Source organism: Macaca mulatta, chromosome 9 (assembly GCF_049350105.2).
Source record: "Macaca mulatta isolate MMU2019108-1 chromosome 9, T2T-MMU8v2.0, whole genome shotgun sequence".
In the NCBI taxonomy this organism is placed as follows: Eukaryota; Metazoa; Chordata; class Mammalia; order Primates; family Cercopithecidae; genus Macaca; species Macaca mulatta.
The window spans coordinates 144,394,620-144,406,390 of NC_133414.1; the positions used below are offsets into that span (position 1 = coordinate 144,394,620).

General features: G+C 56.4%; 1 protein-coding gene and 1 long non-coding RNA gene across 7 annotated transcripts in view; one reads left to right on the forward strand and one right to left on the reverse strand.

The window, feature by feature from the left end:
* STK32C (serine/threonine kinase 32C) overlaps positions 1–6,371 on the reverse strand; it is a 103,870-nt gene extending 97,499 nt beyond the window's left edge. For 4 of the 6 annotated variants that reach the window (XM_028827032.2, XM_015148476.3, XM_028827031.2 and 1 more), the window contains exon 1: positions 5,975–6,371. In XM_028827032.2, the coding sequence (XP_028682865.1) occupies positions 5,975–6,088 (114 nt within the window). In that variant the 5' untranslated portion in view covers positions 6,089–6,371. Of the gene's footprint in view, positions 1–5,331; positions 5,925–5,974 lie in introns of those variants that run through there. The other 2 variants (XM_028827033.2, XM_028827034.2) reach the window with 2 other exon arrangements.
* A 164-nt stretch (positions 6,372–6,535) lies between these two features.
* LOC144331370 (uncharacterized) lies at positions 6,536–9,683 on the forward strand. Its single transcript, XR_013398457.1, has 2 exons — positions 6,536–6,853; positions 8,011–9,683. It is a non-coding gene; the product is annotated as an uncharacterized LOC144331370 (long non-coding RNA).
* The last annotated feature ends 2,088 nt before the right edge of the window (positions 9,684–11,771 follow it).

Here is an 11,771-nt window from a genome sequence, read left to right on the forward strand (position 1 = left end):
TCAGATCCGGGTCAGAAGAGAGATGCCACATCCCAGTGTAAAGGAAACGGTGGGGCTGCTGGGCTGGGTGAAACTGCAGGATGTGAACCATCAGCTGCACATCAGCCACGTGAGGAGAAGGCTGGGCCTTCGAGAGGACCAACAGGAACAGAAGGAGGAAAAGCAAATTAAAAGAGTCCACACCGCGAGGCGCCCTCTGATAACCGGCAATCCCATGGTAAAGAGGGTTAGAGATCCCTGCTCCGGGCCAATCGGGAGCCTGGGCCAAGGGACCAGCGCCCTATGGGTTTCCTGCCCTCACTCACCATGATGCACCGGCTGTATACTCACTAAGCTCTCGCACTCAAAGTATGTCCGCGGGCCAGCAGCACCAGTACCACCTGGGGGTGGCTGGAAATGTGGGCTCTTGGCCCCTCCCCAGGCCAGCTGGATCTGCGGCATTTTCACAAGCCCTGGGTGACTGGGGGTCCAGGACAGGCAGGAAAGCTGCTCTGAGCGGTCCCGGCTCCGTGTGGAAGAAACACTTGTCTGTGACTTCGCCTCCCTCAGATCACCTTGGAGTGTCTCTGGGCTTCAATCCCTCAACAAAATCACCTCCAATGCATCCTTGCATTACTTCTCAACTGGAAAGCTGGGTGGTTCAAGTTTTAAAAGAAAAGCCGGCTTATTTTTAGCCTTGTAAAATGCACAACCAGATGGATAGACACGCAGAGCTGACATTTGTTACATAAAAAGCATGACAGTAGGTCCCGAGTCCATTCTGGAGCAGCCTCACAGCTGGGAAGGAGAAAAGGCGTCAAGCTGCACAGCTGCCCCAAGGGCCCCCAGGAGACCCGGTGCTGGGCCCAGAATGGGGGAAGCCAGGAGCAAACACGTGAGGGGGTGCCCGGCAGGAGGCCAGGACCATAGGCCTGCCTCCTTCTCAGTCCACACCCCAGCCACCAGGCTTCTGACCACCAAACCCCTGCACTGTGGGGGACGGGTGTCTGGGCCACACCGAGAGCCACACCCCCACCCCCGACCCCTGCCTCACAGGGTCAGGAGGAAAGGAAAAGGGCACCCTCCAAAATGCGAGTCCACACCTGACTGTGAAGTCTTTCCACACTAGGGCTAAGCTGACGCTCTGGAGGGATGACCCATCCACACCGACTGTGCGGGAGGAGCAGTCCCCAGCCGTTAGCAGCCCACCCCTGGGCTCAGGACCTTCTCTCTTCTCTGCTCCATGAGCTCCGGCAACACCATAAGGAAAGACTGAGGCAAAGTCATCACAGGGCCACTGGAGTCACTCCCAGGCAACGTGACCGACCACCCAGAGAGCCAACAAAATGAACTTCAAAGCTAAAAGAACTAACGAGAATTTAGCGAAGTGAAGTCATGTGCAAGAGCTGGCAAAGTCTTGGCCACACACAAGGTGAATGTTGTAAAAGTGGACTGTTCCTTCACACCAGCAGCACCCAGTGTGGAAACGGCCACACTCAGTCCAACACCAACAAGCAACCAGTCCCACAGGCCAGGAGCAGCAAGGGCGCAGCCTGCCCCGGGGGCCCTCAGACCTCTACACAGGGAAACATCCTAACCACATTCACCCTGGAAAAGCGGAGAACTAACACAAGGAGAGAGCTTTCTCACTCTCAGTCAAGTGACACTCCCTACAGGCTGCAATTTCCAACACGAGAAGTGAAACCACAGAAGCACTAGAAGAAAGTGCAGATGCAGGTTTATGAATTAAATTATTATTAACTATGCTGGGAAGGACGTCTGTCACATAACAGCAAGGCCGGACGCAGCCACAAAGGCAGACGATGAGTCTGACCACACACAAATTAAACACATCTGTAGAGAAAAAAGCCAAGTAGCAACATTAAAAGATAAACGAGGAACACGGGAGGGAAGCTGCTGAAGGCTCAGCCTGTCTATCAGGAAGGGCGAGAGGAACCTGCGGCTGCCATCCCACAGGACACAGGACACACGCTGCTAACAAGCACGGGCAGGCAATTCAAACAGTGTGGAAACACGTGAAATGTATTAGGAGCTGAATGCTCTAAACATTTAAGGTAAAAAGATGATTAACCTCATTGATAAATAAACTCAAAGCATGACTGCCATCTTTTAATCTTTTAGACTGGCAAAAAATAGAAATATTGCTGATACCTAAAGCTGAAGAGGACTCAGGGGAAAAGGCGATCAAACCCTTTGCTTCTGGAGCAAGCGAAAATGGGTTTTCCCTTCCCGCGGGCTCCGCTGGGAGCAGGTCTCCTGGTTCTCTCCCCTCCAGGTGCCTCCTGCCGCCTGCTGCACTCGCTCCTGCCTCCCTGTCTTGTCAGTCTCCCTGCTTCCCCTCTGCCTGGTCACCCCATGACAGCAGGACTCACAAACAACGGTCACGGAGGGACCAAGTGAGCAGCCACACGTGTTAAGGTATTTCACATGGACCCCTTTGCCTGAGCAATGTCATTCCTAAAAATGTATCCTAGGGAAACAATGCTAAGTGCACAAAGACAAATCTGCAATGATGTTCATCAATACGTCGTTTATGATATTTATAAAACAAACACCTCACTGTCCTGTGACAGAAAACTAAGTAAGCAGAGAATGTCACAGCTGCTCAGAGGAGCACTGCAGAGTCAGTATTCTCAGCCCCGACTGCTGGTAAAACTCAAGAGGGACTTGAAGACAAGCCTGAGCCCCACCCCCAACCCACCAAGCTCCCCCCAACCCCCGCCCTGCAGTTCTCGGGTGTGCGGCTTGAGCATCTGCATTTTTTAAGAGTGCCCAGTGAATGACTCTAGTATACAGCCTGGGGCTGAGAACTGTTGTAAATTCAGCCAACAAATGATGCCTCAGGTCTGTAAGAGGCTGGCGACATATTGCTGAATCAACAAGCACATTACAGCAAACTGGCGTGCAGAGCAGGATCCCACTTCTGCTAACAAAGAGAGAATGTTTCTCCACGGCTGTACCTGGGACTGTAGTCCCAGAAAAAGGCTGGGAGGTGACACCGTGATCTCAACGCCAAAGTTACAGATATCATGGCATAAAGTACAGAATGGTTCTAAATGCATACATTTTAATGCTTTTATAATTAGGAAAAAACAAAGGTGTTTCTAATTTTAAGAGATGACTTGAGGAGTCTGGGAGCCGCTGGTCCTGCCTCACTACATGCCTGGGCTGGCACCCTGGTCCCGCCTCACTTCCTGCCTGGCCCAGCACCCTGGTCCCGCCTCACTTCCTGCCCGGCCTGGCACCCAGGGCAGGCTGTCCACAGCCTGTGAGGTCCTGTCCACTCCAGCCTTCTACAGATGAAGGCAAACCCCCTCAGTGAGGAGCTGCTTCCTGCTGGTGGGCTAATGCCACGTCAGGCTAGAAACAGAACACTGTGACCCCCTGAGACAGGCGAGTGCCCCCCAGGTCGCACAGCTGCTCAGTGGGAAGCTGCCGGAGCCTCCTCTCAGGTTCACTTGGTATCACCAGGACACCAAGACAGACAGGAATGAAGGGGCTCGTTCAACACCACGCAGCTCTGGTGCAAAGCAGCAGCAGAAATACTCCCTAACCAAGTTCAACCCCCAAAATAAATTTTTCACCAAAGTCAGAGAAGGGATAGAATGGGAGGACGTGAAGGGCTGAGGGGAAGGAAAACTGGAGCCCCCCCCAATTCTGGCATGACGAAGACACGCAGAGAATTCTGTATATGCACCAAATACCTGCCAAATTAGGAAAATGGTTCTGGAGTCCACAAGGATTAAAAGGAACAGAGGACATTTACAATCTTTTATGTCACAACTATGCCTATCAGTTGAAATTTACCTGGCACTTTGTTAAACAGCACTCTTACTTTTTTTTCCTTTTCTCTGCATACTAAATTTGATATATTAATTAGGTGTTTTAATGTAAAAATTCATCAGAAGATCTCGCATTGCCATAGCAACCGTGCAGATTCAGTAAACTCGAGACATCAACACAGCACCAGGGCCTCCTTAAGCCAGTGCTGCTGCGGGGCCAAGAAAGTACCAGGGAAATGACTGCGCCAACCTGAAAGGGGTGGGACTTAGGGGCCACAGTCCCTTCCTAAAACTCTCCTTTCTCCTTCCAAACTGAGTCCCCAGCGTTCACACTCAGAGGGGCACAACATTCTTCTGCAAACATGTGCTACGACTCCCAAGTTGTCTGTGCCCTGCCAGTGACAGAAAGGAGGGAAGCGGTCACCGCCCAGAGAACGTCTTCTGCTATTTGGGCCAGGGCCCAGTCTTGCCCTCCTCGTTTCACCACACAAAGCCCAGCTAAGTCCCGGTGGGTGCTCAGTTTGGGGATGCGGCTGCATGCCACGCCATAAGGAGTCAGCGGCGTCCGTGGGACACTATCAGCTGAGATCTCTGCCGTCCTACTACAGGCAAATACGGTGATGCCAAGGGTGTGAAATAATTCCCAAGTCAGACCATGAGTCCCACAGACAGACTCTGTGCTTGCTCTTTTTGCCTTTCTAGTGATCCTTGAATTCTGTGACATAACACACGGTGAACACGCAGGAAAGTCTACCTTACAAAGCTGAAGGCATCCCAGTGCCACACCGCTGTCTCCATTCCCACCCCTGGAGAGCACGGTGCTGAGACCCAGAAGAGCAGCCAGCTCTTGGCTGACACCAGCCAGTGCTGAACCAGATGCATTTCTCAGATGTTCTCTCATCCTGCAGCCAGAAACTAGATGCGAATCTGCCTCCTGATCAGCTCCTAGTTCACTCTGGGCTTTCTTTACTTTGAATGGTTATGTTAAAAACAAAAACATTTATCAAACATTCACCACCGTGAGTTCTGCCGTCCCAAAGTTCAGGACACAGTGACGGGCCACCCTGGAGCGTGCGGGGCCTGGTGTGGCTGGGCCTTCAGCCCTCCTTCTGGGCAGCACAACAGAAATCCCTAGTGCTGTCTCCGGGAGGAATGCCGGTGCACGGCCCCACACTCACCAACGCTGGCCCGAGGTCGTATTATTGTAATTTCCCATAATGCTTCAATTATTTATCGCAAGTAAATAACCTGGGCTCTTGAGCGCTGTGCTCAAGGATCCATCATACCTCTGCAGGCTGTCTACAAATGAAAAATGCACATTTCAAGTATTTCAAGAAAATGTCAAAAAACATGAAATGTGTCATCAATATACCATTTTAAATGATCTGCATGGTATCTGTAAAACAGCTATAAGTTCACGTGTGACTGTATTACAGTGCCCACAGGCACAGGCGGCACCGCACCTCCCTGCAGGTGCTAAGTCGGGGGTCCCCGGGGTCCCTTGGCACCCCGGGAGGTGTCCCTGCAGGCCTGTCCCATGTCATCTCACCTGCCTTCTCTGCTTTCTACGGCGCCCACCGCTGCACGGTCACTCAGGAGACACCAGTCCCCGGGGCTGGCAGCTCTATCTGCAGGACTGAACAGTGCACTCGTTCCTGGGAGGGCAGTTCTCTTCACAACGGCTTGGCCCTGCCTCCAGCGCACATGTGTGAGCAGAGAATGGACACGGCGCGGTCACCAAGGAGACTGAGCCTCTGAGCGGCCAGGCCCCGCCACCTGTGGGGCGGGAGCCTCACTCGGACTCCGCAGCACAGGTGAGCGCCTCCCTAACTGCAAAGTACAAACGAGCCGCACGTGGGCCCCAGCGGATCACGGAAAGCGGAAAGCCTGGCTGCCACGGGCGGTGGGCGGAGGCGCTCGCAAGCCGGGAGCCGCCACAGCTGGGGAGACCCTCGCCCCGAGGGCCCGGGCCCAGCCTGCTCCTCCCGCGGCGCCGCCACTGGAAACGGAGGACTTGGGCGGGCGCCCCGGACCCGCGTGGGGCCCCAGCCGCCCGGCGCGAGCTTCTCCGGAAGCCGGGGCGCCCCGGGACGCCGTCCCACCAGGGGAACCCCTGCGGGAAAAAGCCGCCCCGCCCCGCCCGCCCCCGCGAGAGCGCGCGGCCCCCACGCCGTCCCCGCGCCCGCACTCACCGTCCTCCTTGTCGTCAAACACCGGCCTCCGCGCGGTGGCCGCCGACATGGACGAGCCCATCCTCTTCTTCCACTTGCTCCAAGGAAACAGGGGGCGCGGCTGCGCGCGGACATCGCCCGAGTCCCGGGCCCGGGGCTGGCCGGCAGCGGGCGGCTGCAGGGCCGAGGGTGCTTCGGAGCCGGCGGGGCGCGCACGGCCGGGGGGCGGCGAGCCCGGGGGCGCCGCGGCGCTGCTGCCTCTGCGCTCCGCGCCACTCCTCATCGCCGGGCCTGGGTGCGCGCCGCAGCCGGAGCGGGGGGCATAGCTGGCCCTCAGGGCCGGGAGTGGCGGCAGGAGGAGCGCTCAGGGCCGGCAGCGTCCGCCGCGAGCTCTCCTAGGCGGCAGAACCTGCCCAGTAGACTGCGAGCGCTGGGGGCGGGGCTGGGGCGGGGCTGGGGCGGGGCTTCTGGAAAGGGCGGGAGCGGGGCGGAGCTGAGCGCCGGGGCGTGGAAGGGGCGGAGCTCCGGGAAGTGGTGTGGGCGGGGCCGAGCCGGGGGTGGGGCAGGGGCGGGGCTAGCGCCTGGAGTGCCGCTCGGGACTGGGTGGCTGCCACCAGTCTAGGAATGGGGGTTGTGGTTCGCCGGGACACGGGGACCGCGGCTCAGACTAGACGGCGGGGACGAGAGTGAGGGAGGCAGGGAGCGTCCCCACGGGTATCCTGGGGCCCCGGAGGTCGGCGTCCCTGGCACGGGGACGGCTCTGCCCGGCACGGCGGCTGGACCTTCTCGCGGTCTCCGCGGGCCTCCCTCCCCCGGCCTCCTTCGTGAAAACAGCCGGCGCGCGGGCTTCCGCCGCCCAGTACGAGGAGACCTAAACTCCAGCCTTCTCCTTTGCGCAGGGTGAGGTCGGGCTGCAGGCCGGGGATGCGGGCGGGGGAAATCGGCCGGGCAGGGCCGGACTCACGGTCAAGAGGCTGCAGGCTGCGCCCGAGCGCTGCGCCAGAGGGTGGGGCGGGGCGGGGCGGGCCTGGCTGCGAGCGCGCACACGCGGGCGCCCGAGTGGGCGCTGACCCCTGAGCACGTGCGGCCGCGCTCTCGGGCACCCGCGTCCAGTCCTCGCGACCCCTGTCCGGCCTGAGAGCGCGTGCCTCAGTCGCCCAGGGTCCCCTTGTCCAGATGCGACAGGGGCCTCGGCACTCGGCGTATTTCGGAGGCCTGGGGCGCGGCTTGACCTCCGGGCACCTCCGACCCTGCGCGGAAAGCGCGGGGCGCCTTTGAGTGCCCTGGAGAAGGCGCGGCTCTGCATGGAGCCTCGCCGCCTGCCCCTGGTGCTTGTCACTGAAAAATCGGTTTTTGCTACCGGGCTGTTTGACTTTAGGAAGCCTTTACCTCCTTAGGTTCTGCCCTGTAGCCAGGCCACAAAGACGGGGTCCCTTCCTCCCCGGTGAAATCCTGGATGGGATTTCCTGCTGCCCGCTGGGAGGATAAGAGGATCCCCCACCTGGCTCCAAGGCCGATGTCTCCCGCCCCCACCCCTCCCGCCGGCACAACTGTCTATCCTGTCCTTCAGCCTGCCTCCCCACGGCCACTGCCCTAACCGCCTGATGCATGAAATGTGAGCACAGGAAGTCTGTGCGGCTTCTGGGCCAACAGGAGCCCTCATCCCTTGGGGACTGCAATGAATGGAATCACTGCCCATTCACCTAGGACGTGCGCCCGCCTGGACATGCACCGCCTAAGACATGCACCCGCCTGGACACACACCCGCCTAACACATGCACCCACCTGGACATGCACCCGCCTAGGACATGGACCCACCTGGACATGCACCCACTTAGGACACATGGCACGCATTTCACTACTGAGATTTAGAGGGTAGTTTTATGGCAGCACAACCTAGGTTACCTGACCCACCAGCCACCGCAGGTCTCCCTGCCCGGTCAGTACAGACGCATTGGTCTGTAACTAAACTTCCAGTGCACAAAGCCCAGTTCCCAGCCGCCGCAGCCGCAAAGCTCTGTCCTCTGCTCTCCCTCAAAGCTGCCATTCTCCAACAGGCACACAGAGGCAGCGGGTTCAGCACCTGCCTCAGAGGAAGCCCTCAGTGCCCATCCCGGCAGGAGTGGTGAAGGAGCGTTTGGAAGGAGAGGCACGGAGGCAGGGCAGTGCCTGGAACCCTGTGCACCCGGCGCACACATCAGACTCCCCAGGGCTCCTCCCAAAACATACATCCTCTCCTCCTCTCCCTCTGACCCCCAAAAGTGGCAGAAAAGGAATAAAAGGTATAACGTCCCCACCACCACCAAACAGGGAACAGGAGAAAGCAAAGCATGTTAATGGACTTCAGACAGCGGGTAGAAAGGTGACTCTGAAGTTAGAGAGGCTGAGGACCTGCAGGTAACCAGGACCCCAAAAGGCGGGAGAATGTGAATACAGCCAGAGCCCAGGACACCTCCCCAGCCCGGGCAGCTAGGGATGGACAGTCCTCTGGACTGAGGGTCCAAAGGGGCTCTTGACCCAGGGACACCAAACCCTGCAGAAGACAAGAGTGCAGGGGGTACAGAGGGGGTTCATGGGGACATCTGCACACTTAACTAGAGACCCTCCAACTCCAACCCTGCTGTGAGTCTCAAACACCAAGCCAGGCACCTGCCCCTCAGTCAGGAAACAGGATCTGTAGGGAAACAGAAGTTCCCAAAAGAATGCTGGGTCCTAAGATTTAGCCAGTGCAGATCAGCCCTGCGGGGGCCTGTGGGCTCAGGGCACAACTCTTGCACTGTCCAGGTGACCCCCTGCCCAGCCATGGCTCAGGGTCCAGACAAGCACAAGACTGAGCGTTAAGAGGTGCGCAGTGCAGGCACGAGACAGGAGGAGTCAGGAGTTGCTGCACCCAAGAGCATGCCAACCCCTGGTGCCTCACGGGAGGTAGCTCTGAAGTTCTAGGGGGACCCTGGGAGGGACCTAGGCTGGGACAGAGCCAGCCTGTGGATGGAAAGGGGCAGTGAGGCCAGCAGAGAATTCCTGAGCTCCCCTGTGTGCCCATGCTGCCCGAGAACATCAACTTCATTAGGGCAGTGACCATGTCTGCCCCTTCCAGTGACAGGAGACCGAGTGACAATGTGACAGCTAAATGCATTCAGTGCACTGACGTCTAGCACGCAGGAGCACACAGGACGGCACATGGCTGGGCAGCACGTGCATGATCGTGGGACTACTTTAGCTTGGGTGGTCTGGCATGAGTCTCTGAGCAGGTGGCCTTGATGCTGAGGCCAGAGCATGAACAAGTAGCCCAAGGAAGGCCAGGAGTCTGGGTTCCCGCAGCAGGAGCTGGCTCTAAGGTAGAAACAGGCTCGTGCAGGATGACAGGAGGGTCTGTGCTGCAGGAGGACACTGGCCCTAAGGTAGAAACAGGCTCGTGCGGGAGGACAGGAAGGTCCTGAAGGACAGCAAGTGTGTGGTCGCGGCATGTGGCAAAGGGCTGGGGGTGGTTTGGGGGACAAGGTGCAGTCCCTGACACCAGGTTTCATGTACATTTGTCTATAATACATCCATAAAGCCACGCCTCCTGAGGGACATGCCCTGGACGTGGGTCCTCCATTGCCACATAACTGGCACACAGCTCAGTCACACCGAAATGTGTGCTTCATCTTCTGTCATCATTCTGAAATTAACACATGGCTCTGCCCACGCCTTTGTTAAGAGTCCTTTTATTAAAACTCTTCAGATCACACAATTCCTGTGTGCTGTTTCCTGCTGGAAAACACATCTCAGAACTGACCCCCAAAACAGGAAATGGGCTCCCATGGGACTCCGATGCTGGTGTCTACCTATGCGGAGAATCCACGGACAGCCTCCCTCCCGGGAAATGGAAGACAGATGGTTCCAGCCGTGGCGCCCTCAGATTCAGCCCTGAAGGGACGTGGGACTGAGGATTCCTGGAAGGCCAGGGCCTTGGAGCTCACGTGCGGGGACACTTGGTTGCTATGGTGACAGTATTGATTCTAAAGGTCATGTGGCCACCCGGTGACTCAGGAAGGAGCACAGCGACAGAGAATATGCAGGACGGGCTGCAGGCGCTAGGAAGGAGCCCTTGCCCCCACTGCAGTGCGCCAGGGCCGAGCACGAGTTCACTGCTCAGCTCTGTTTAAGGACCCACCACCCCAGCCCCTGCCACCATCATCATCACGTTGCCTTTTCATCTGTCTGCTCCGCCCTTTCCTTCCTCTCTAAGGACACTTGTCATTGGACTTAGGGCCCACCTGACTTCAGGATGATATCATTTTAAGATCCTTAACTTAGTTACATCTGCAAAGATCCTCTTTCCAGATAAGGTTACATTCACAGGGCCTGCACGGACATGTATTTTGGTGGCAAAGGGCCACCATTTAACCCACCACATCCATGGGCAGCATGGATTCACTGCACCCTACAGCCCCAAAGTCCCAATCATTACAGCAGCAACTCTAAGTCCAAAATCCCAGCTCCCGATTTTTTTTTTTTTTGAGACAGAGTCTCACTGTGTTGCCTAGGCTGGAGTGCAGTGGCGCTACTATGGCTCACTGCAGCCTCAACCTCCCAGGCTCAAGCGATCCTCCCATCTCAGGCTCCTGAGTAGCTGGGACTATAGATCCATGACCCCACACCTGGCTAATTTTTTTGTACTTTTGGTAGAGACAAGGATTTTGCACTGTGGCCCAGGCTGATCTCAAACTCTTGGGCTCAAGCAATCTACCCCACTCAGCCTCCTAAAGTGCTGGGATTACAGGTGTGAGCCACTGCACCCAGCCTCTCATCTAAATATTTTCAGCTCAAAAGTCCCAAGACTCGTTGTCTAAATCAGGCATGGGTGAGACCCCGGTTCAATCCATTCTGGGCAAAATTCCTCTTTATCTGTGCAACTGTGAAACCGGAAAATATATTTCAAGGTACAGGGATGAGATAGGCATAAGATATATATTCCCACTTCAAAAGGGAGAAATAAGAAGGAATAAATAAGAGTCATCGGTCCCAAGTAAGTTCGAATCCAGCAGGGCAAGTTCCATGTAGTTTCAAGGGCTGGCAAGACTTCTTGGTGGCTCAGTGCTGCACTATGTAAACTAAAATTAAAACCATAAGCCCCCAACCAATGGGACTGACCCGCTCTTGGCCAAGGAAACTCCAGAAAAACCTTAAAACTGAGTTCTAGGCCAGACGCGGTGGCTCACGCCTGTAGCCCCAACACTTTGGGAGGCCGAGGTAGGCGGCTCACTTGAGGTCAGGAGTTCAAGAACAGCCTGGCCAACATGGCAAAACTCCACCTCTACTAAAAATACAAAACTTAGCCAGGTGTGGTGGCACACGCCTGTAATCCCAGCTACTCGGGAGGCTGACGCATGAGAATCACTTGAACTGGGGAGATGGAGATTGCAGTGAGCCGAGATCACACCACTATACTCCAGCTTGGGCAACAGAGCAAGACTCTGTCTCAAAATAAATAAATAAATAAAAATTTAAAAACCTGAGTTCCTGGCTATGATGGCGGGATGGGAGGTCAGACAGGTCTCCTGATACCACCTGGTTTAGACTCAACAACCAACCAACATTAATGTTAAGCTGCAGACCACAAGACAAACAGAATTGCTCTTCGTGGCAATAAGATACCAAATTATAAACAGAACCTAAGGCCATGCCAGGTGAGGGTTAAGTCATACACCCTACCCTTACAGCAGCTAACAAGCACTGGCCTTGAGAAGAGCAACATTAAACACCGTAGCTGTTTACCATTCACACATAGGCAGCCGCTGAGGTTAGAAAGGACCCTGCCACACAGGCCACATGA